General features: G+C 47.4%; 1 protein-coding gene across 1 annotated transcript in view; it reads right to left on the minus strand.

Annotated features, from left to right (window-relative positions):
- slc15a2 (solute carrier family 15 member 2) overlaps window positions 1-26,341 on the minus strand; it is a 129,942-nt gene that overhangs the window by 51,415 nt on the left and 52,186 nt on the right. Inside the window, exons 10-15 of the mRNA XM_085986848.1 lie at window positions 21,171-21,257; window positions 20,949-21,038; window positions 10,394-10,438; window positions 10,247-10,279; window positions 5,029-5,117; window positions 1,181-1,262 (exon numbers count right to left, since the gene is read on the minus strand). Coding sequence (XP_085842974.1) covers window positions 1,181-1,262; window positions 5,029-5,117; window positions 10,247-10,279; window positions 10,394-10,438; window positions 20,949-21,038; window positions 21,171-21,257 — 426 coding nt within the window. The remainder of the gene's footprint in view (window positions 1-1,180; window positions 1,263-5,028; window positions 5,118-10,246; window positions 10,280-10,393; window positions 10,439-20,948; window positions 21,039-21,170; window positions 21,258-26,341) is intronic.

A 26,341-nucleotide genomic window follows, 5' to 3' on the forward strand; every position in this document is an offset into this window, starting at 1 on the left:
AGGTTCAGAAACAAAGGATGGCTCCAGATGGAGTGTAAATTGCGCTGGCAGAATGAAAGACAGCTGCGCTGTGGGAGAGAAGAAAAAATGACAGACAAAAAGTGTGGATAAAAAATATATATAGGATAGGGGCCGAGGTTCTGATCTGAAATTGTTGAACTCTATGTTGAGTCCAGAGGGCTGTAAAGTGCCTAATCGAAAGATGAGGTGCTGTTCCTCGAGCACCTCATTATTTATTATTGTTAAGGTTACTTGTGAACATCCCAAAATGTTGCTCACAGTAAGTGGATGACATGCTGTTTTATAGTAAGACTGTTATGCCGCATTAAGTATTATTCTGCTGCTGAGAAAGAGTTGTTTGTGCTTTTACGGCCATGAAGTATAATTCCTGCGAGTAAGCAGAGCTTGAGGTCAACCAGAGATCGATGGCTGTTTGGTGAGGGATGTCTCCAGATCGGATATAAATTTCTAACTCCACATTACAGTGTGGAAATGATGCGAAACTACGGTGTGAAATAATTAACTTTCTTCCTGCATTTAAAAAAATATTTCTGTCACTTTGATCTGTGACAGGCACTATTAAAACATTTAGATAGATACATAGATTATAGACAATTAAGGTCAATTAATTTTCATCATTGGCAAATTAAACATCAGAACTGAGGACTTCTTAGAATGGTACAGAACAGAAGGAGGCCATTCGGCCCATCGTGCCTGTGCCGGCTCTTTGGTAGAGCTATCCAATTAGTCCCACTCCCCCGTGCTCTTTCCCCAGAGCCCTGAAAATTTTTCCTTTTCAAGTATTTCTCCGATTCCCTTTTGAAAGTTACTATTGAATCTGCTTCCAACGCCCTTCCAGGCAGCGCATTCCAGATTATAACAACTCGCTGCGTAAAAAAATGCCTCCTCATCTCCACCGCCCCCTCCCGCCCGCGCCCCCCCCCCCGGGCTTTCTTGCTAATTATCTTAAACCTGTGTGTCCTCCGGTTACCGACCCTCCCGCCTCCTTCAGCCGCTACTCTTCCCCCTTTGCCCAGTTTTTGCGGACTTGGGCAAAGAGTGGCCACTCTAGGGGGAGCTTGCAAAGGAAAAAGAAAAAATCGATCCCGGCCGATAGCTGCCGATAAAAGTTCTTTGATCACCCGCACGGAGCGGGTTGGAGTCTACCCGTCGCTTGTACCTGCACTTCGACCTCCACAACGGCCGCCGCCACGAAGGCCAGCGCGGCCACAACCATCCCAACCGTCATCCGTCTGAGGGGCCTATGGAGGAGCGAAAGAAAGGGGAAAAGGAGGTTTGCAGCTTAAAAAAATGGGGGCCCGTGCGGCGCGGGAAAGCCCAGCGGCGACTTTCAGTTTCCAAGCGAGCGATTTCTCGTGGGCTGGGCGGAGAAAAGGGGGCTGGGGAAATCTCGAGGCTTCTGAAGCCGTGAGTGAGGCTCAGGCAGTTGCCAGATCACGTTTCGAGTCCCCGAGCAGAGACAATCGAGAAAGAAAGAAAAGACTTGCATTTCCATAGCGCCTTTCACGACCTCAGGACGTCCCCGAAGGAGTTTACAGCCAGCGAAGTACTTTTTTGAAGTGTAGTCGCTGTTGTAATGAAGGAAACGCGGCAGCCAATTTGCACAAGTTGAGTACATGGAGATGACGGTATACCTCATAAAATCTGCGCACAGCACGTTCCCACACACAGCAAGGTGATAATGACCAGATAATCTCTTTTCTTTTTGCGTGACGGTGATTGAGGGATAAAATTCCTTCAAATTGAGCGAAGAGGCTTCCTTAGGCTCGAAATTCCAGCCTCTCCCAAAACCTGGGCATCTTTAGGCTGGGATGGAGGGGCTTCAGCTGAGGAAAGCACACAACATACAGAAGTTCCTCACACATCATGACTGGCCTTGGCGGAGTCCAGCACAGGTGCAGCTTATACCTAAAGCTACCATATTAAATTCATGTATTATTTTTACTCTTCTAAGGGTGCAGAAAAGATTTACAAGAATGGTTCCAGGGATGAGGGACTTCATAGAAACATAGAAGATAGGAGCAGGAGTAGGCCATTCAGCCCCTCGAGCCTGTCCTGCCATTTAATGATCATCCAAATTCAGTACCCTGTCCCTGCTTTCTCCCCATATCCCTTGATCCCCTTAGCCTTAAGAAATATACCTAACTCCTTCTTGAATATATTTAATGAATTGACCTCAACTGCCTTCTGTGGTAGAGAATTCCACAGGTTCACCACTCTCTGGGTGAAGAAATTCCTCCTCATCTCAGTCCTAAATGGCTTATCCCTTATCTTTAGACTGTGACTCCTGGTTCTGGACTCCCCCGCCATCGGGAACATCCTTTCTGCATCTAGTCTGTCTAGTCCTGTTAGAATTTTATAAGTTTCAATGAGATCCCCTCTTATTCTTCTAAACTCTAGTGAATATAAGCCTAATCGACCCAATCTCTCCTCATACGTCATTCCTGCCATCCCAGGTATCAGCCTGGTGAATCTTCGCTGAACTTCTTCCATGGCAAGAACATCCTTCCTCAGATAAGGCAACCAAAACTGCACACAATACTCAAGGTGTGGTCTCACCAAGGCCCTGTACAACTGCAGCAACACATCCTTGTTCCTGTACTCGAATCCTCTCGATATGAAGGCCAACATACCATTTGCCTTTTTAACCACCTGCTGCACCTGCATGCTTACCTTCAGCGACTGGTGCACATGGACAGACTGGAGAAGCTGGTGTTGTTCCCCTTAGGGCAGAGAAGGTCGAGAGGAGATTTGATAGAGGTGTTCAAAATCATGACTGGTCTAGACAGAGTAGAGAGAAACTGTTCCCATTGGCGAAAGGGTCGAGAACCAGAGGACACAGATTTAAGGTGATTGGCAAAAGAACCAAAGGCAACATGAGGAAAAACTTTTTTACGCAGCCAGTGGTTAGGATCTGGAATGCGCTGCCTGAGAGGGTTGTGGGGGCAGATTCAATCGTGGCTTTCAAATGGGAATTGGATAAGTACCTGAAGGAAAAAAATTTGCAGGGCTACGGGGAAAGGGCGGGGAGTGTGGGACTGCTGAAGTGCTCTTGCAGAGAGCCGGCACGGGCTCGACGGGCCGAATGGTCTCCTTCTGTGCTGTAACCATTCTATGATTCTAATTAATCGTTTTGTGCTGCTTTTTTTAAATGAGGTATACCGTCACCTCTATGTACTCAACAACAACTTGCATTTATATAGCGTCTTTAACGTAGGAAAATGTCCGAAGTATCTTCACAGGTGCGTCATCAGACAAAAAATTGACAGCGAGCCAAAGAAGGAGACATTAGGGCAGGTGACCAAATAATATAGAATAATGGATACCTGGGAGTGAGTTATAGACTGGAGTCTAGTTAAGGGGTTTGTAACCAGCCCCTGAAGGCATGAATTATGTTACAGTGTTGAAATCACTCTGTTATGTATTATTTATTATATATAATAGTCCAGTTTATGCACTGGGGGTTTTGTTTAGTTTTTGTGCTGTTTGTTCATATTCTTTTCCTGTAAATTGCATCATACTACAGTACAAGATTACAATTGGGACTTCCAAACGGCAGGGCTATGGAGAAGCAATCTGCAGTGAGTGAGCAGGAAACCTGGAGTCCCAGCCAATGTCAAGGGGACCCATTGATTTACGACATTCCTTTACTTGACCTCTGAGTATACTCTTCATTGCTCAATAGGAAATAAATAAATCAGCAACACCTCTCGTTCAAAACACTTCGCAAAGGGTTTGGTGGCTCTTCCTAGTACAGGAAGTTACTAAGAATGGTAAAATGTTTCTTTAATATATATAGAGCGAGAGAGTGAGTTTCTGGGGAATTTATTTCCTGAACTCAGCACGGCGAGGTGACTATCCTTCACATGTTAGTGTCAGCAGGCCATCTGACCATGTGGCAAGAGGGGTGCATGGCAGCTTAGCCCAATCCTATCTTCATGCGATGTCACATGTCACAAGATGGACGGGGAAGACTATCCGGCAATACCTTTTTAGCTCCTTATGTGGCTCGGTGTCAAATTTTGCTTGATAACGTGCCTGTGAAACGCCTTGGGACGTTTTACTACATTAGTTAATTGCTTCATTGGCGGTAAAGCACTTTGGGACGTCCGGAGGTCGTGAAAGGTGCTACATAAATGCAAGTACTTTCTTTCTTTATCTAAATTCATCACTTTCCACTGAAGTCACCGGACTGCAGTGAGGAGCGAGAACCTGATCCTCCCTGGTCCAGGGTGCCGAGTCCGTAGTGCTGTAACTGCTGCCCAGGTGAGATCAGCTAACTCCGCACAGACTGGGGTGGAAAGTGGGATCTTCCTGGCCAGTGCTATGCTGTTTTAAAAAGAAACAGTTCTTGGGAACATAGAAACAGGACGAGGCCATCCAGCCCCTCGAACCTGCTCCGCCATTCAATTAGGTCATAGCTGATCTGTATTTTAATTCCGTCTGCCCGCCTTGGTCCCGTAACCCTTAATACGCTTGCCGAACAAAAATCCGTCAATTTTAGTTTTGACATTTTCAATTGACCACATCTTTTTTTGGGGAGAGATTTCCAGGATACTTGGGATACGGGCGTCGCTGGCAAGGCCAGTATTTACTGCCCATCCCTAGTTGCCCTTGAGAAGGGGGTGGTGAGATGCCTTCTTGAACTGCTGCAGCCCGTGTGGTGAAGGTACTCCCACAGTGCTGTTAGGGAGGGAGTTCCAAGATTTTGACTCCGCGACGATGAAGGAACGGCCGATATATGTCCAAGTCAGGATGGTGTGTGACTTGGAGGGGAATTTGGAGGTGGTGGTGTTCCCATGCACCCGCTGCCCTTGTCCTTCTAGGTGGAAGAGGTCGTGGGTTTGGGAGGTGGCGCATTTACGGACTGTTCTGCTTAATTCAATCTCAGAGTTACATGGCTTACTCCAACAATTTACACACCATGTTATCCTTTCCTCATTTAATAACAGCACTTTATTGAGATTAGAGAGTGGAAGCATTATTTAAAGTCTCATTAATACTTACGTCAAGTTGATCTTACATTTCCCAATGAGGGGGTAAATGGCCAAATCAAAGATTGGAATAAAAATAACAATCAAAACGGCGTTAATTGTCTGCATAAAAAAACAAATAAAAACACAAGCAAAAGCAATTAGTAGGATTAAGTAATACAGAGACTTGTATTTATATAGAGCCTTATCATGCTCTCAGAAATACTTCACTACATCAACAACATCAGTGGGAATGGAAAATGGTTAGTGCCATTTGCCTGATAAGGCAGCTGCCCGTGATAAGCGTGGACGGTTTATGTGGTGGGGACTGTATTAAGAGGGATGACCAATAGGTGGGTTTTACTGAGGGCATTACAGGAGGAGGGGGAGGTGGAGAGGCGGAGGAGTTTAGGGAGGGAATTCCAGAAAGTGGGAACTGAACGGCTGAAGGCATGGCCACCAATGGTGGGGCGAAGGGCTGGAGGGATGCACAAGGGGCCAGAGTCAGGACACTGTGCACCGTCAGCCTGTGATTTTTCCGCCCATTGATTTGAATGGATGGGAAGTGATGGGCTGGGTTGGAATCTAAAACTAGGGGCCATAAGTACAAGATAGTTACTAATACATGTACCATCTACGTCCACCGGAGAGGGCGGACGGGGCCTCGGTTTTGCATCTCATCTGAAAGACGGCACCTCCGACAGTGCAGCACTCCTTCAGTACTGCATTGGGAGTGTCAGCCTAGATTATGCGCTCAAGTCTCTGCAGTGGGACTTGAACCCATGACCTTCTGACTCAGAGGCGAGAGTGCTCCCCACAGAATGCCTACCTCCACTCACCATCTGGGTCACAGGTGACAAACAGCCAAAAGGGTGAGCTACCGGAAAGCAGCAAGCACCTTCGGGCTGTACCCCAGTATAAGTTCGAGACTTGTTTCCCCTAGCTGGAGAGTCTAGAGCGAGGGAGCATAGTCTCAGGATAAGGGGTCGGCCATTTAAGACTGAGATGAGGAGGAATTTCTTCACTCCGAGGGTTGTGAATCTTTGGAATTCTCTACCCCAGAGGGCTGTGGGTGCTCAGTCATTGAGTATATTCAAGGCTGAGATAGATAGATTTTTGGACTCCAGCGGAATCAAGGGATATGGAGATCGGGCGTGTTAAGTATGTGTATTGTATTGAACAATTAACACAAAGACTTAAACGTATAACTCAAACAGGTCTTTACTGGTTGGAGGTAGGGACTATACATAGGTCTTTACTTCATGCCCACAGGCGGGAACTGAGGGGGATCAGTACCCACAGTACTATTTATACCCCTATGGCCAGGAGTGGTACTGCGTATCACTACGCCCAACAAGTAGTGCAGTCCTGTCCATAGGTTCAAAGTAGCACACATATTACATACACAACATTCCTCCCTTCCTAGCTTTACAGTCATCTCCCCATTTAACATAACGTAATAACATATATCCATATATAACTTCAGGTTTACATAACAGAATAACATAGATACATAGATAACTTCATGTCAAAACAGATCACAGATTCAGTCTCTGCGGAAAACAGTTCACAGATTCAATCTCTGTGGTGGAGTCAGTTCACGTTGCTGGAGTGACTCATTCAATAGTCCTTCCATGGATTTAACAGTTTGAACTTCCGAACTGAATTGGCTCCGTTCGGAGGGACCACGTGTGTGATCTGGTAGAGGTAATAATGGTTCAGATGGGTCATTTTCTGTTTCGACTTTCCCTTTTCTGCTTCTTGGAGACTCTCTGGGCTCCACTGTCAGCTGCCAGCTGCATGCGCAGTTCCTCCTTCTCTTCCTCCTTTTTCCGTAGTAGAGCCACCTTCTCCCGATGTTCCGTAGACTTTCGGTGCTCCTCCATGATTTCTGTATGGTGGGAGTCGAAGTTACAAGTTGGGCAGGACAGGACATAGTAATATTCGGTGTCGTCCTGATCTAGGCCAGCGAGAGGGTCTTCTATTTCCTCCATACCCAGCTGGGCGTTAGCCAGCTTTTGTTCCAAGTCCAGACATCTTTCCTGAAGAGACTTCTTCATGCGTACCTCTTCATCCAGCTTTTTCTGGGCTTTCAGCAAGTCGTTTACTAATGACCTCATTTGAGATTTTACTACTTCAACTTCTTTTGGAGATTGATTGATCGGACTATTCAATCCCTCTACCGGAGCAGCTGTTTCAGCGGTCTGTTGTTCTACGTTGACGTGAGTCAGCGTACTTTTGGCATCCAAGGGCTGCTCTGTTGCAGTCATCTCAGTCTGTGTTGCCACCTCAGCTCTTCCAATAACCTTTGAGAGCTCCGAACCCCTTTCGTTTGAATATTGAAGTTCGTGTTCAAGTTTTTCCCATTTCAGAGTCCTGTCCTTCAGCATATGCAGGAGTTGGCTGACCGTTAACTCCTCTGACATCAGACGTTTTGTGTGCTCCTGCTCCATTTTCTCCATCAGCTGCTTCTGTTGTCTTTCCAGATTCTCCAACTCTATATCAAAGAACTCTTTCGTTGCATTCAACTCTTGCTCACAACGGCGAAGCATTTGTTCTAATTGCTGTTGTAGTTTGAAATGGAGTTGAGTTGGAGCCCGGTGTCCCTCAGAAATGGGCACATCAGTAGACTTGCCAGACTCAGAATCCACAGTTAAACTATGTTGTTGTTGCTCAGTGGAATTCTGTGCTGAAACTTTGTCTTTTGCACCTGAGTTGGGCTTACCATCATCCGTTCCAGAGTCTGGGCCGACTATCTTCACCGAGTTCTCACTCGTTATTGTTTGTAGGAAATGCCAGTCCATATTCATTTTCCTAATCCACTCCCGTCCTAGTAGTGGAGGACCTCCTTCAGATATCACATATAAGTCCATTATTTGACTGTCTTCGCCCTTGTGGACCACTGCAACCTCTATTTTCCCGATGGGGTACACTCTTTGCCCCGTGTATGTTTTCAATATAATCCCCGTATCCTGTAGGGGAATATGTTGGAATAACTTTCCGTAATCTTTCTTATTTATGACCGTCAATGCCGATCCAGTGTCCAATTCCAGTTTTACTTGGACTCCTTCTGTCTGAAGACCCAAATTGTCTGGAGGTCTGCACCCTTACCAGCGTTGAGTACTCTTAAGCTAGCCAGTTCATTACAGCTTAAGCTAGCCAGTTCATTACTGCTAGCGTCTGAATCGGACTCCTGTTCGGTCACCTTGTGTACCTTTGCGTATTTTCCTTGCGGTGACTTCTTGTTGCTGGTCTTCTTCCCTGACCTGCATACTCTAGCTATATGTCCAAGCCTACCACAAGTTCTACATTCTTGGTTTTTAAACCAACACTGGTTCTGATCATGCGTTGTCTTTCCACAACGATAACATTTGCCAGAACTCACACCCAATTTGTGTGCACTGAGCTCCGGTGACCGTAGCTACATTACTGCCGTGCCTCTCGCTGCGGCTTCGTGTGCTGCTGCCATAGTGACCGCCTTCTCAAGCGTCAGCTCATTCTCCTCGAGCAGTCGCTTTTGTGTATCCTGTTTAAATAAACCACACACAAATTTGTCTCGAAGTGCCTCTGTCAGTCCCGTTCCAAACTGGCAATATTTCGCTAATTTACGCAATTCCAGCAAATAATCAGCATTGCTTTCATGCTGTAGCTGCCTTCTGTCGTAAAATTTAAATTGTTCCGCTAGCATCAGCGGCGTGGGGTTTAGATGATCTTTCAGGACAGTAACAATCTCATCGAACGTCTTATCCGCCGGTTCATCTGGTGATAACAGGTGTTTCAATTGCCCGTATGTCTTCGCACCCATTAAATTTAATAATGTTAGTGCTTTATCAGCCTCACGAATTTTATTGGCCTTACAATAATTTTTAACTCGTTCAACATATATGGCCCAATCTTCGATGTCACTATCAAAGTTGCTAATATTCCCGTGTTCAGGCATTGTAGTACTTTATCAGATTTGCAATTTCTCAGATTTTTTTTTTACTGTTATCCAAGATGGCGGCTTCCCGCTCTTGCCGTCGTCCTCCGCCCACAAAATGGCGGTTTTCCCGCTTCTGCCTTCTTCCCCAGCGGTTTTCCCGCGAAAAATGGCGGCTTTCCCGCGCTTCTCGCTCTCCCCGCCCACTTCAATGGCGGTTTTCCCGCGCTTCTCGTCGCTGACTTTCAGCCCGACTGCGGCTCTTATCTCCTGTGCGATCGCTGGTGCGCCGCCCGCCCGAAACGGTTCTCAGCCCTTATCACCGGTGCGATCGCTGGCCCGCTAAGCGCCTCCCGCTTGAAGCGGCTCCCGGCCTCTGGCTCACCCGCTCGGCGGCTCTTGCTCGCTCCCTCCCGGGCTCTGGCTTACCCGCTCGCGCCCTCCCGGGCTCTGGCTTACCCACGAGGTTATGGAGGCTTCAGGGTCCTAATGCCTGTCGCTTCCAGTCGCTGGAAGCTGTCAGGATTTCTGCTGCCCTTCAGTTTTCAGTGGGGTGTTGAGGATTGGAACCTCTCTTCAACGTCCTGTCTTTGGACGAAGCCGCTGTGGAATAACTGCCGCAGGGTTCGAACCGACTCGTCGCCAGTGTTAAGTATGTGTATTGTATTGAACAATTAACACAAAGACTTAAACGTATAACTCAAACAGGTCTTTACTGGTTGGAGGTAGGGACTATACATAGGTCTTTACTTCATGCCCACAGGCGGGAACTGAGGGGGATCAGTACCCACAGTACTATTTATACCCCTATGGCCAGGAGTGGTACTGCGTATCACTACGCCCAACAAGTAGTGCAGTCCTGTCCATAGGTTCAAAGTAGCACACATATTACATACACAACAGGGCGGGAAAGTGGAGTTGAGGTCGAAGAGGGTGGTAGAAGTTTGGAACTCTCTTTCGCGAACGGCAGTTGATGCTGGGTCAATCGTTAACTTTAAATCTGAGATTGATAGATTTTTGTTAACCAAAGGTGTTAAGAGATACGGGGCAAAGGCGGGTACATGGAATGAGGTCGCAGATCAGCCATGATCTCACTGAATGGCGGAGCAGGCTCGAGGGACCGTGTGGACTACTCCGGCTCCTAGTTCTTATGTTATTACTTCAGGCTGGGAGGAAATTGAAGAGGAAAACTATCATATATATTTTTAACTATTTATGAAATACTTGTTGCATGATACCCCAGTCACACCGCCAAACATCAACAGCAGAAACATTTGACTTCCTATTTCTGCACAAACTAACCGTCAAGAGGTTAAAATATATTTCACGTTACCTGCATCTGGTCAGGTTGTATGACAAATCCACCCTGAAATATGAGTATTCAAAATGTTAATAGCAGCATCTACTGAGAAAGTATTAATAAGATATATTCTATTTAGTATGATAGCGCTGGAAATGATACTGGTTAGTGCTTACTTACAAAGTCGGTATTCATTCTGGTGGCCTGTAGTGTCCATCGAGATCCCTGTGTACAAATTAACGACAATATTAATTGTTGGCTTTAGGTGTTAGAAACAAAGAAAGAACTTGCATTTCTATAGCGCCTTTCACGACCTCAGGACGTCCCAAAGCACTTTACAGCCAATGAAGTACTTTAGAAGTATAGTGATTGTTGTAATGTCGGAAAGGTGGCAGTCAGTTTGTGCACAGCAAGGTCCCACAAACAGCAATGAGATAATGACCAGATAACCTGTTTTTTTGTGCTGTTGATTGAGGAATAAATATTGGCCAAGACGCCCCTGCTCTTCTTCGAAATAGTGTCGCGGGACCTTTTACGTCCCCCCGAGAGAGTAGCTGGGTCCTCGGTTTAACGTCTCATCTGAAAGGTGGCACTTCTGACAGTGCAGCGCTCCCTCGGTACTGCACTGAAGTGTCAGCCTTCAATTTGTGCTCAAGTCTCTGGAGTGGGGACTTGTGAAGCCACAACCTTCTGATTCAGAGGCGAGAGTGCTACCCACTGAGCCACGGCTGACACACGACACACGTTAGAAGAAGATATGGTAAATCACCAAGTACAATCCCAAGCTGCAAATGCTTCTTTGTGTTCCTGTTTCCTCCCCTCCTCTCCTGAAAGGGCCATGACAAGAATGCCTGAAGCAATTGCAGATTTAACAACAACAACTTGCATTGATATATCGCCTTTAATGTAGTGAAATGTCCCAATTTAAGTAAATTACGTGACGGCCACCATGACGGGAGAGGGGATACCCCACAGCACGGAATTTACGTGGCTCGAATCACCGTGTAGCCATCCCCACTGCTCTTGTGTTTAAAGACCAAATGGCTACATCATACCAGGTGATGGACACCCCTGCCCCGATAAGGGGTTGCCAACCCTGGTTGGACGTATTCCTGGACGTTTCGTCACATGACCTCCCACCTCTAACCGCCCCTCCCCCATGCTTCTACCATTGGTCTCCCAACACGTCCATAACCCCCCATGCTTCTACCATTGGTCGCCCAACACGTCCATAAGAAATAAGAGCAGGAGTAGACCATTTGGCCCCTCGAGCCTGCTCTGCCATTTGGCCCTTCGAGCCAGCCCCGCCATTCAATAAGATCATGGCTGATCTTCTACCTCATCTCCACTTTCCTGAACTATTCCCATATTCCTTAATATTCAAAAATCTATCGGTCTCTGTCTTGAATATGCTCAACGACTTGAGCCTCCACAGCCCTCTGGGGTAGAGAATTACAAAGATTCACCACCCTCCGAGTGAAGAAATTTCTCCTCATCTCAGTCCTAAATGGCCGACCCCATATTCTGAGACTGTGACCCCTGGTTCTAGACTCCCCAGCCAGGGGAATCATCCTCCCTACATCTACCCTGTCAAGCCCTGTAAGAATGTTGTATGTTTCAATGAGATCACCTCCATCCTCACGGCGCATCTCATTCCCACGGCCAATCGGAAAGCGAACAGACTCTTCGTTACCGGATTGGATGATTCTTGACTCTCAAACGGCCATTTCCCGCCCCCAATCTACAATATTTTTATAACCAATAAACAAAAGTGTTCAAAGAAATTGAGAAGATCACACACCATTTTGATCAGCGCCCCTATGATCTTTTTAGACTCAAAGGGGAAAAATTGGGTGAGTAGCGCCACCTGTTAGCGCCTAAAGAGGCAGTCAGTGGCTGTAGCGCCACTGGCTGCGCCTCCCGCGATATTCAGCAGGGGCGCTAATGGTGGCGTTAGCCATTTGCGCTGCGCCGCCACCGATGACGTCATCGGTGTGCGCAGCGCCCCATTCACGCCCCGTTCGCGATATTTGGTAGCGAACGGCGCAGTTGCGCCGTTCGCTACCCGCGCCCGGTTCACGGGGCCTTACTGTGCCGGCAGCGGCGCAAGTTAAGGTGGAGGTGCGAGGCGGCCGCCTTTTTCGGCGGCCGCCTGCCAGCACCTCCGTCCCCGGCCTCCTGACACCCCCCCGCGGCATTGCCAGCTGTTTCCCGAAAGCCCGGCACTTCTCCTTGGTGCCGGGCTCGTTTGCCGGCACTCGCGAGCGGGGATCGCGCTGTTGCAGGCCCCTCCCCCTTAACAATGGGAGGAAGGCCTGCAGTACCTCAGCGTGCCGTGCCGCAGCGTGTGTCGCTGCGGCACGTTGCGCTGCGATGCTCAGTTTCAGCGCCCCAAGAGGGACGCGGAGTGCCTCGAGCCTCGCCCCGTCTCCCTCTAGGGGCAATGGAACTGAATATCTGACGATCGCTAAAGCCTCGAACGCTGCGCTAAATCCTGCGCTCAGGCGACTTTTGCGCCCCAACCCAATTTCTAGGCCATAGAGTTATACAGCACAGAAAGAGGCCCTTCGGCCCATTGTGTCCACGCCGGCCATCAAGCCTGCCTATTCTCATCCCATTTTCCCAGGTTTTACTGGCGGCGGTGTCCTGAGGATCAATCATCAATTCCTGGAGACTCCAGGTCAATCAGGGAGGGTTGGCAACCCTAACCTCCACCCCCCCCACCTCCCGCACAGATCCGAAGGTATTCATAAGGACATAAGAAGTAGGAGTAATAGTAGGCCATGCAGCCCCTTGAGCCTGCTCCGCCACTCAATAGATCATGGTAGAGCATTTACATCAACTCCACTGTCCTGCCCTATCCCCAGATCCCTTGATGTCCAAAGATCTATCGATCTCTGCCTTGAATATACTCAACGACTGAGCCTCCACAGCCCTCTGGGGTAGAGAATTCCAAAGATTCACCACCCTGAGTGAAGAAATCTCTCCTCTTCTCAGTCCTAAATGGCCAATCTCTTATTCTGAGACTATGACCCCCTTGTTCTAGACTCTCTAGTTAGGGCAAACAGCCTCTCTGCATCTACCAAGAAAGTCACGCTCCCTGACTGGGAATCGAACCTGGAGCCACGGCGGCGGAAGCGCTGAATCCGAACTCCTGGACCGCCGGGTATTCATGAAGTATGGGGCAGGAATGGTGAATTTATTCAGCAGCGAAACAGCCTGGAATAGGCTGAGTCCACAGTGAACGGAATACCGAAAAAGAACTTGCGGCAGAGTGTATGTGACAGGCCGGGTGCTGAAACAGAGCTTGAATTATCTCAATGGAACGATACATTGCTGACTCTGGGAATTTCATCCGTTGGAAGAGCAGCGGTGACATTCGCTGCCACGTGTGGTACAGTGCAGGTCATTGACTGCTGGCTTTCATGGACCAGGTGACACACAGTACAGTCTCTTTGAGTTTCCTCGCACACTGTTCTACCTCTCTCTCTCCTCATTTAAGACGCTCCTTAGAACCTGCCTCTTTGACCAAGCTTTTTGGTCAACTGTCCTAATATCTCCTTATACGGCTCGATGTCAAATTTTGTCTGAGAATCGCTCCTGTAAAGCGCCTTGGGACATTGTACTACGTTAAAGGTGCAATATAAACGAAAGTTGCTGTTGTTCCTCTGCCACAATGAGGTGACGGAGTCTGTTCTGGTTGACCTGCTACCTGGGACAGCACGGACTACGACTTCCCTTACGATCTCCCGCAAATCTCTCTCCTCCTCCACCACTACACGCCAGTGTCAGCCGTGGCTCAGTGGGTAGCACCCTCGCCTCTGAGTCAGAAGGTTGGGGGTTCATAGTCCCACTCCAGAGACTGGGGCACCAAAATCTAGGCTGTCACTCCCAGTGCAGTGCTGAGGGAGTGCCGCACCGTTGGAGGTGCCGTCTTTCGGATGAGACGTTAAACCGAGGCCCCGCCTGCTCTCTCGGGTGGATGTAAAAGATCCCACAGCCCTATTTCGAAGAAGAGCAGGGGAATTATCCCCGGTTTCCTGGGCAATATTTATCCCTCAATCAACATCCATGGTAATAGTTGGAAACCTCTGCTACGCAGCACTGCTCTCCTGTTACTGGGGATCCCTGACTCTGTCTATCCTCAATTACCACAGCTACGAGCTTTGTGTGCCTCGAGAGCCTAGTTGCTGCTTTCTGAATTTTAACAAGGTGTTTACAAGAACAATTGGCCATTTGTCTCCCAACTTCTTGCCAGCATTTCAAACACTGGCTTACTCAAAGCTGCTTTCTCCCCATGTTACGCCAGTCTTTACACAAACCTAGTTTTTCTTAAAGCTTCAGAAGTATGCTGGCCCGTAAGTGTCTGCAGGCTATTCTCCCGCGTGTGTGGGGGGTGGTTACACCACAACTGAGCCAGATTCAAGCGAGGAAAATAACTAAACGATATAGAAGAACCCCAAATATGGGCCGACCAGAGAGCTATGGGAGGTCAAGGGCATTGTGTCTGTTTAAAGGGTCATTGCCTGTTTCAGAACTCGCAACGTTCTGTACTAATAACTTTGGCATGTTTCAAAAGATTTATAGGCCTTGGACTCCTTTCAGTTTGGTTGCATTTAAGACCGCAGGTGTGATCACGGAAAGTCTGCGCAGCAGTCTTAAGTTTTAAACATAGAAGATAGGAGCAGGAGTAGGCCATTCGGCCCCTCGAGCCTGCTCCGCCATTCAATGAGATCATGGCTGATCATCCAAACTCAGTACCCTGTCCCTGCCTTCTCCCCGTATCCCTTGATTCCTTTAGCCGTAAGAAATATATCTAACTCCTTCTTCAATATATTTAATGAATTGGCCTCAACTGCCTTCTGTGGTAGAGAATTCCACAGGTTCACCACTCTCTGGGTGAAGAAATTCCTCCTCATCTCAGTCCTAAATGGCTTACCCCTTATCTTTAGACTGTGACCCCTGGTTCTGGACTCCCCCGCCATCAAGAATATCCTTCCTGCATCTAGTCTGTCTAGTCCTGTTAGAATTTTATAAGTTTCAATGATCAATCGCTTGCCAGTTTAATTTTGTCACGAAGCGCAATGCATCCTCAAAGTACAGTACCAACAAACATAGAAACATAGAAGATAGGAGCAGGAGTAGGCCATTCTGCCCCTCGAGCCTGCTCCGCCATTCAATGCTATCATGGCTAATCATCCAAATTCAGTACCCGGTCCCTGCTTTCTCCCCATACCCCTTGATCCCTTTAGCCTTGAGAAATATATCCAACTCCTTCTTGAATATATTTAATACATAGATACATAGAAGATAGGAGCAGGAGTAGGCCATTCGGCCCTTCGTGCCTGCTCCGCCATTTAATGAGATCATGGCTGATCCTTTAATTCAGTATCCCGTCCCCGCCTTCTCTCCGTAACCCTTAACCCCTTTTGCCCGTAGAAATATATCTAATTCCCTCTTAAATATATTTAATGAGCTGGCATACACTGCCCTCTGTGGCAATGAGTTCCACAGGTTCACCACTCTCTGAGTGAAGAAATTCCCCCTCATCTCTGTCCTAAATGGTTTAGCCCTTATCCTTAAATTATGTCCTCTAGTTCTGTTCTCACCCGCCAAGGGAAACATTCCTTCTGCATCCAGTCTGTCTAGACCTGTCAGAATTTTATACACTTCTATGAGGTCCCCTCTCAATCTTCTAAACTCCAGTGTGTACATCCCTAAACTACATAGTCTCTCCTCATAGGTCATTCCCGCCATTCCTGGTATCAGCCTGGTGAATCGCCGCTGCACCCCCTCCATGGCAAGAACATCCTTCCTCAGATGAGGCGACCAAAACTGTACACAGTACTCGAGGTGTGGTCTCACCAGTGCCCTGTACAGCTGCAGCAAGGTATCCCTGTTCCTGTATTCTAACCCTTTTGCTATGAAGGCCAGCATACCGTTTGCCTTCTTGACCGCCTGTTGCACCTGCATGCTCGCCTTCAGTGACTGGTGTACAAGAACACCCAGGTCTCTCTGTACTTCCCCCTCTCCCAATCTATTGCCATTTAAATAATAATTTGCCCTCCCGTTCCTGCACCCAAGGTGGATAACTTCGCACTTGTCCACATTATAGTGCATCTGCCATTTATCCGCCCAATCGCCCAGTCTGTCCAAATCGCTCTGGAGCTTCCTGGTCTCTTCCTCTGAGCCCACCCCCCCTCCTAGTTTAGTGTCGTCTGCAAATTTGGAAATGCTGCATCCGACTCCCTGATCCAGGTCATTAATGTAAATTGTGAACAGCTGGGGGCCCAGGACAGATCCCTGTGGTACCCCACTTGTTACTGCCTGCCATTCAGAAAATGAGCCGTTTATTCCAACTCTCTGTTTTCTATCTGACAGCCAGTTCCCTATCCACGCCAAAACTTTCCCCTTTATCCCATGAGCCTCAATTTTCCATGCTAATCTTTTATGTGGGACCTTATCGAAGGCCTTTTGGAAGTCCAGGTACACCACATCTACTGGCTCTCCCCCATCTATTCTACCAGTTACTCCCTCAAAAAATTCCAATAGATTAGTCAAGCACGATTTACCCTTTGTAAATCCATGTTGACTCTGTCCTATCCTGTCCCCATTTGCTAATTGGCCTCTACTGCCTTCTGTGGTAGAGAATTCCACAGGTTCACCACTCTCTGGGTGAAGAAATTCCTCCTCATTTCTGTCCTAAGTGGCCTACCCCTTATCCTTAGACTGTGACCCCTGGTTCTGGACACCCCGACCATCGGGAACATCCTTCCAGCATCTAGTCTGCCTAGTCCTGTTAGAATTTTATAAGTTTCGATGAGATCCCCTCTCATTCTTCTAAACTCCAGCGAGTACAAGCCCAATCGATTCAATCTCTCCTCATACGTCATTCCTGCCATCCCAGCTATCAGCCTGGTGAATCTTCGCTGAACTCCTTCCATGACAAGAACATCCTTCCTCAGATAAGGCGACCAAAACTGCACACAATACTCAAGATGTGGTTTCACCAAGGCCCTGTACAACTGCAGCAAGATATCCTATTTCCTGCACTCAAACCCTCTCGCTACGAAGGCCAACATGCCATTTGCCTTCTTAACCGCCTGCTGCACCTGCATGCTTACCTTCAGCGACTGGTGCACAAGGACACCCAGGTCTCGTTGCACTTCCCCTTCTCCCAATCTATTGCCATTCAGATAATAATCTGCCTTCCTGTTTTTGCTACCAAAGTGGATAACCTCACATTTATCCACGTTATATTGCATCTGCCATGCTTCTGCCCAATCACCCAACCTGTCCAAATCATACTGGAGTTTCTCGGCATCCTCCTCACAGCACACACGCCCACCCAGCTTTGTGTCGTCTGCAAATTTGGAGATATTACATCTAGTTTCCTTGTCTAGATCATTAATATATATTGTGAATAGCTGGGGTCCAAGGACCGATCCCTGCGGTACCCCACTAGTCATTGCCTGCCACTCGGAAAAAGACCCGTTTATTCCAACTCTTTGCTTTCTGTCTGCCAACCAGTTCTCTATCCAAGTCAGTACCTTGCCCCCAATCCCATGTGCCTTAACTTTACACGCTAATCTCTTATGCGGGACCTCATCGAAAGCCTTCTGAAAGTCCAAATACACCACATCCACTGGTTCTCCCTTATCTATTTTACCAGTTACAGCCTCAAAAAATTCCAGTAGATTAGTCAAGCACGATTTACCCTTTGTAAATCCATGTTGACTTTGTCCGATCCTGTCACTGTTTTCCAAGTGCTCTGCTATTACATCTTTTATAATGGACTCTAGCATTTTCCCCACTACCGATGTCAGGCTTACCGGTCTGTAATTCCCCGTTTTCTCTTTACCACCTTTTTTGAATAGTGGGGTAACAGTAGCTACCCTCCAATCCATGGGTACTGTTCCAGATTCCATCGAATGTTAGAAGATGATCAGCAATGCATCTACTATTTCTAGGGCCACTTCCTTAAGTACCCTAGGATGTAGATTATCAGGCCCTGGGGATTTATCGGCCTTCAATCCCATCAATTTCCTTAACACCATTTCCTTACAAATACTGATTTCTTTCAGTTCCTCCCTTTCATCAGACCCTATGTTCCCCGACATCTCTGGGAGGTTATTTGTGTCCTCCTTTGTGAAGACAGAACCAAAATATATATTTAATAATTGGCCTGCCATTTCTTTGTTCCCCATTTTAAATTCCCCTGATTCTGACTGCAAGGAACCTACGCTTGACTTCACCAATCTTTTTCTCTTCACATAAATATAAAAGCTTTTACAGTCAGTTTTTATGTTCCGTGAAAGCTTACTCTCATATTCTATTATCCCCCTCTTAATTAATCCCTTTGTCCTCCTTTGCTGAATCCTAAACTGCTCCCAATCCTCAGGTTTACTGCTTTTTCTGGCCATTTTATATGTCCTCTCCTAATTTCCCTTGTTAGCCACGGTTGAGTCACCTTTTTTGTTTTATTTTTATGCCAAACTGGGATGAACAAATTCTGTAGTTCATCCATGCGGTCTTTGAATGTTTGCCATTGCCGATCCACCGTCATGCCTTTGAGTGACATTCCCCAATCAATCCTACCCAACGCGCGCCTCAGACCATCATAGTTTCCTTTATTTAAATTCAGGACCCTAGTCTCTGAGTCAACAACTTCATTCTCCATCTTAATGAAGAATTCTATCATATTATGATCGCTCCGATCCTGCAAAGTCCTGCAAACCACCTCACTCGGGAAATAATATCACTGTGTTCCTGCCTGGCTTTCCGTGGGGGCAAATCCTGACACTGTGCGAGAGCGTGTAACATGGGCGATAGCGAGTTGGCAGCTCGGTTTACATTGCTGCCGACTGACGTCAACGGAAAGGAAAATGGGGAGAGCGATGTAAAACTGGCTGTCGACATGCCACCATCCCCTTTTTGCATTATTGCACAAAGTCAAGATCTACCCCCGTTAGTGGGCATTCCCCAAAAGCCATCAGAGTGAATTACACAGAACTTACGGCACAGAAACAGGCCACTTGGCCCATTCGGTCTGTGCCGGTGTTTATGCTCCACACCGGCCTCCACCCACCTTATTTCATCTCATCCCAGCAACATGTCCTTCTATTCCTTTCTCCCTCGTGTACTTATCTAGCTTCCCTTTCAATGCATCAAGTGAGTTAGCAGGTTGTCAATTATTACCTTTAATAATAAAGAACTAGATTCCAGGGGTGAAAGTTGCACCGGATGAATTTGGCGAGTCGGCCCATCTTAGCTCATTCTTCAAAAAGAACAACCTACAATCCTCCCGTTACACCACCCAACAATGACTCGAAGGCTCTCACCACCACTACTCTTCCTGGAAGTCTATTCAGCGGCCCAGAAGTTCCGTTCGCAGGCCTCCCGCGGGCGGAGGGCTGCGATCTGGAAAAATCTCCGCCTGGACCGGAGGGCACCCGGGAGGTGCAGAATTCCGTTGCTGTGCCTCTTCAAACTGTCGTTGTGCAGTGCTCACGTATCCCAGGGGCGCAGTTAGTTTGCAGCGTCCCTGGGATCACGTGGGCCATGGGGAGCCAATCAGAGCAGGGAATCTCCATTCATAGATTTGACAGGAAGACCTGTCAAATCTATGAATAGAGATCAGCCCCAAAACATAAGTAAAATTTCAAATACATTTTTTTTTTTAAAATCACATTTTTAAAATGACAATAAATTACATAAATTAACTACTTTAAACAAAAATTTAAATTTTTGAAAAAAATAATTACAGTTTTTAACGGGGCTAAAAGTAAACTTACCTTTCTTTAAAGTATTTTAAAATGATAAATCAGTGGAATTTTTTTTTTTACTTTCTTCAACTCTTAGCCTGGTAAAAGCAGGCCTTCTACAAGCGCAAGAATTGTAAGTGTTTTCTGCGGGCGGAGGGTCTCCAAAAAATGGAACTCTCCCCCCGCAGAGGCCCTTCTCCCGGGCAGCCGGAGGATCTGTCAAGGGCTTTCTTGACAGATCGGAAATGCCGGTTTCCAGCACATGTGCAGTGCATGCCTGAAACCGGCATTTCCGATGTCCCTACGGGTGAGTACACAGTGCGTACCCACCCGTAGGGATCGGAATTTCTGCCTCAACGTGTTCATTGGCAAAAGAACTAGCGGGGGAGATGAGGAGAAATTTTTTCACTCAGAGAGTTGTCGGGATCTGGAACGCTCGACCCGAAAAGGTGGTGGAAGCTGATTCCATGAATAATATTAAAAGGGAGTTGGACGGGTTCTCGAGGATGAGCAACTTACAGGGGTACGGACAAAAAGTGGGGCATGTGGGACCAACCACAACTGCTCTTTCATAGAGCCAGCACGGGCCCGACGGGCTGAATGGCCTCCTTCTGTGCTGTAAGTTTCTACGATTACTTGTGTGAAAGAAGTCTTCCAGACATTTGCCCTTCCCTACTTGGAAAATGTGCCTCCTGCTTACACGGTCTCGGTTTATCCTGAAGACCTGCTTCAGGTTTATCGTCTCTACATTGTTTAGTATCACAGACGCTTCTATTAGTTGCCCCCTCAGTGGCCTTCTATTGAGGCGATAGACCACTCGTTGGTTGAATCTACCCTCATGGCTCAGGTTTGTGGAACACAAATTCCTCTAAGATGCTGCGCAATAGTTGCAGCTTCTCTTAAAGGGCCAGAGTAGCTGATGAGTTGTTGACAGACACCCAGCCCGAAGCCCAGATGAGAAAGTTCTTTACCTGCTGATCAAAGAGCGCCCAGAACATTGGAAGAGGAAGATAGAGAAACAGGACTCGGGTAACCATCTTAATTTCTCTGATAAGTTGTTTCTGTAAGAAAAAAAAATTAAAAATTGTGTAAGAGAATCCTTTATTTTTTGATATATATATATATATATATTTATTTCAAAAAGATGTACAATAAAGGTATTCAAAGAATTCCACAAAAGAGTTTCACATAACTGGATATTTTTCTGTCGCCCAGTCGAGCCAATGTTCCCTCTTTGGATAATTCTTGGCACGGTGTCTCCAACGATTGGTTATTGAAAACTGTAAGAAAGGACAATTCTTTTCAAGACATGGCTGAGTAAACCTCACCACCGTTGCACTGTGGCCCGGGAGTGAACTTTTATTCAGAATATGATCCAAGAATTTATGCCAAAATACCTATTATGTTAGGCTGCTCTGCTAAACAATTAATCATAGAATCGCAGAATGATACCGCACAGAAGGAGGCCATTCGGCCCATCGTGCCTGTGCCGGCCCTTTGAAAGAGCTACCCAAATAGTCCCACTCTTCCCTGTTCTTGCCCCATAACCCTGCAAATGAGTCCTCTGCAAGAGCAAAATACCGCGGATGCGGGAAATCTGAAATAAAAACAGAAAATGCCGGAAATGCTCAGCAGGTCAGGCAGCATCTGTGGAGAGAGAAACAGAGTTAACGTTTCAGGTTGATGACCCTTCGTCAGAACTGAGGACAGATCGACCTGAAATGTTAACTCTGTTTCTCTCTCCACAGATGCTGCCTGACCTGCTGTGTATTTCCAGCAGTTTCTGTTTTTAGTCCTCTTCGAGTACATATCCAATTGCCTTTTGAAAGTTCTTGTGGAATCTGCTTCCATCACCCTTTCAGGTAGTGTGTTCCAGATCTTAACAACCCTCTGTGACCTCTGGTTATTGATCCACTTGCCAGAGGAAACAGTGTCACCCTACTTGCTCCATCAAAACCCCTCATCATTTTGAACACCTCTATTAAATCTCCCCTTAACCTCCTCTGCTCTAAGGAGAACAATCTCAGCTTCTCCAATCTCTCCACATAACTGAAGTCTCTCATCTTCTCTATCATCCTGGTAAGCCTCCTGTACCCTCTCCCGGGCCTTGACATCCTTCCTACAGTGTGGTGCACAGAATTGGACACAATACTCCAGCTGAGGCCTAACCAGAGATTTGTAAAGGTTTAGCATGACTTCCTAGTTTTTTGTATTCAAGGTCCCTGACATGAATCTTGTCATTCATGTGGAAATGACTTATGAAATAATACTGGGTGGCCTGCTGGTGGCGCTGTCCAGGGAGAGTATAAATACTCGGGCACGGGCCCAGCTTGCTCAGGACATTCTTTAACAGGAACTAGTGAAGGACACAACTAGACCTCCATGTTGAAAAACAGTTGATTAAAGCCGTGTTTAATACTCTGACCAAGTGCCTAGTAGTTTTCCTACGTCAGTCCCTATTTACAATGCCAAGTACCCCATACGCTTTCTTAACCACCTGCTCAACTTGCCCTGCCACCTTCAAGGATTTGTAAATGTGCACCCCCAGGTCCCTCTGCTCTTGCACCCCCTTAAAATGATACCATTTGGATTATACTGCCTCTCCATGTTGTTCCCCACAAAGTGCATCGCTTCACACTTAGCTACATTAAATTACATTAAAAGGCTGTCATTTTAGCCAATGAAAGGCTCGTAGATTGAATCATAAATAAAACCAGTTCAATCTTTGATGTGTAAAAATGCAAGGAGCCATGAAGGGCTAGGAAAATAGAAACAGGAATAGGCCATTTGGCCCATCGAGCACATTTTGCTAGCCATTGAAGCTCTTTGGGGGAAAAATTCGGTTGATTTGCACCTCCCATTAGCGCCCTAAAAGGGCACTAACGGGGCGCAAAGTGACTAGCGCCTGGGCGCGGTGCCGCTAATGCCTCCCGCGAAATTCAGCGGGAGGATAGCGGCGGCAGTAACCGTTAGCGCCCCGCGGCGCTGCATCTCCGGCGATGACGTCATCGCCGTGCGCAGCGCCCCCTGACTTACCGCCGGACGCTATGTCTGACAGGGTCGGGGGACCTACCTGCGGCCCGGGCGGCGCAAATTAAAGGGAAGGTGCCAGGCGGCCATTTTTCTTGCTGGCTGCCTGCCAGCACCTGCCCCCGTTGCCGTCCCCAGCCTCCTGTGCAGCCCCCCCGCGGGGTGCCGGCTACGCTCCGTGAGCCCGGCACTTCTCTTGAGTGCCGGGTTCTTTTGCCAGCACTCCAATCCCTGGTGGCCCAGCTGGGCTCTGGGTGGCGCTGCGCTAGGCCCCTCCCCTTTAATAAGGGGAGTGGGGAGGAAGGCCTGCAGTACCGCGGCGCGACGTGCCGCAGAGCGTGGCACCGTGATATTCACTCGCAGTGCCCCAAGAGGAAGGCGGGGTGCTTCCAGTAGCACCCCGTTTCCCTCTTGGGGCGCTACCAGTGAATTTCAGGCGCGGGGGCGCTAACTTTTTCGGGGCACTAAAAGTAGTTAGCGCCCCAAAGGGGGCGGGACCCAATTTTGCCCCCTTTACCCTTTAAAAAGAAAAAAGACTTGCATTTATATAGTGCCTTTCATGACCACTTTACAGCCAATGAAGTACTTTTTTGAAGTGTAGCCACTGTTTTAATGTAGGAAATGCGGCAGCCAATTTTGCAAACAGAAAGCTCCCACAAACAGCAATGTGCTAACAACCAGATAATCTGTTTTAGTGATGTTAATTGAGGGGTAAACATTGGCCAGGACACTGGGGAGAACTCCCCTGCTCTTCTTCGAAATAGTGCCATGGGATCTTTTACATCCACCTGAGAGGGCAGACGGGGCCTCGGTTTAACAATTCATCTGACAGGCGGCACCTCTGACAGTGCAGCGCTCCCTCAGTACTGGCACTGGGAGCGTCAGCCTAGCTTTATGTGCTCAAGTCCCTGGATTGGGCCTTGAACCTACAACATTCCGACTCAGAGGTGAGGGTGCTGCCCACTGAGCCACAGCTGACGCCCGTTCCTTATCCTTTCTCCATGCCACTTAATACCTTTACTTCAGAAATAAGTATTTATCTCCCTTTTTAAACTCTTCAATTGATTCTGCATCTGTGGCCTTCTCTGTGTGAAGTCATTTTTCTTGGGATTCCCTATTTTCTGGTCAAAAAGTTTGTTAAGTATGGGGCAAAATGAACTAACCCCAAACATTTTGGCCCAGATATTCCGGTCCCTACGGGTGTGTACGCGCTGCGCACCCACCCGTAGGGACATTGGAAATGCTGGTTTCAGGCATGCACTGCGCATGCGCTGGAAACCGGCATTTCCGATCTCTTGACAGATCCTCCGGCTGCCCGGGAGAAGGGCCTCTGCGGGCGGATAGTTCCGCTTTTTGGAGACTCTCCGCCCGCAGAAAACACTTACAATTCTTGTGCCTGGTAAAAGCAGGTGTAAGGCCTGCTTTTACCAGAATAAGAGTTGATTTATCATTTAAAAATACTTTTAAGGAAAGGTAAGTTTATTTTTATTCCCGTTAAAAACTTTAATTATTTTTTCAAAAATTTCAATTTTTGTTTAAAATAGTTAATTTATGTAATTTCAAGTCTACCAGACTACCTTTGCCAATTTGATTTGTCCAGTCTATATGAAGATTAAAGTCCCCTACGATTATTGCATTACTTTTGTTGCAAGCTCCTACTATTTCTTGATTAATATTCTGTCCAATGATATAGCTACTGTTAGGGGGCCTATAGACTACTCCTACCGGTGTCTTCTGCCCCTTGTTATTTCTTATCTCCACCCATACTGATTCTACTTCCTGATCTTCCGAGCCGAGATCCTTTCTCGCTACTGTCCTTATGTCATCTTTTATTATCAGGGCTACTACCCCTCCTTTTCCATTCTGCCTGTCTTTTCAAAACATCAAGTACCCTGGAACATTTAGTTCCCAACCTTGGCCACCTTGCAACCATGTCTCTGTAATGGCTATTAGATCAAACCCATTTATCTCTATTTGTGCCACTAGTATGTCTACCTTGTTACGAATGCTTCGTGCATTCAGATAAAGAGCCTTTAATTTAAAATTTTTACCATTATTCCCTGCTTTGACCTTATTCTCTGCTGCACTGCTACCATCCCTTCCTGTTACAGTCTGCTTATTTTTACCCAAATTGCTACACTGCTCTATTGCCTTGACCTTTCTCTTTAGATTTCTAAATTTCCCTTCACCTGACCCCCTCCCCCGTCTTTTTTAGTTTAAAGCCTTAGCTGTTCGATTCGCCTGGATGCTGGTCCCAGCCCAGTTTAAGTGGAGCCCGTCTCGACGGAACAGCTCCCTCTTTCCCCAGTACTGGTGCCAGTGCCCCATGAATTGAAACCCCTTTTTCCCACACCACTCTTTGAGTCACGCAATTTACTCTCTGATCTGCTTGACCCTATGCCAATTTGCACATGGCTCAGGTAGTAATCCAGAGATTATTACCCTTGTGGTTCTGCTTATTAATTTAGACCCTAGCTCCTCAAACTCCCTCAGCAGAACCTCATTCTTAGTTCTACCTATGTCGTTGGTTCCTACATGGACCACGACAATCGGATCCTCCCCCTCCCACTCCAAGTTCTTCTCCAGCTGCGAGGAGATATCCTTAACCCTGGCACCGGGCAGGCAACACAGCTTTCGAGACTCTCTTTCGTGGCTTCAGAGCACAGTATCTATCCCCCTGACTATAACGTCCCCTACTACTACCACATTCCTTCCTTCTCCCCCCATTTGGATGGCCCCCTGTACCACAGTGCCGTGGTCAGTTTGCCCATCCTCCCTGCAGTCCTTTTCCTCATCCCTACAGGTAGAAAGTACCTCGTACCTGTTGGACAAGGTCCAGGGCTGAGGCTCCTCCATCACTACATCCTCGGTCTCCATACCTTCCTGAGTTGCAGTCACACCCTCCTGTCCCTGATCACTGAGTTCCCAGGGATATTTATCTCTCCAGGAATCATTACAGTCCTTATAGGTAAAGCCAGCGGCAATGGGCAATCAATTCTCCTCTCTGGGCAGTGAGAAGATTGTTAGAACCCTGCTCACATTTGTACCCAGAGCAGTTGATAACCTTTTGCTTCAGGTCTCACTACGATGGGGATGTAAGTTGCCCAGTACATTGGCACCAGCCCGCTCCACAGCATTGCCCAGCATGTGGACCGCACATTGGCCTTAGGCCAACATACGGGCGCCAAGCACAATACAGCAACAAAACGGCAGTACCCAGCGTATTGGCACCGCCCAGCACAATGGCATTGCCCACTAATGCTCAGTTCTGGGAAGAATCAAGAGGTGCAAACCTAGACTGCGTGTGACTTTCACAGAGATGTCTGTCTCGCTA

The sequence above is a fragment of the Somniosus microcephalus genome, chromosome 4, assembly GCF_052327205.1.
Source record: "Somniosus microcephalus isolate GS21.2 chromosome 4, FLI_Smic_1.0, whole genome shotgun sequence".
NCBI lineage: Eukaryota > Metazoa > Chordata > Chondrichthyes > Squaliformes > Somniosidae > Somniosus > Somniosus microcephalus.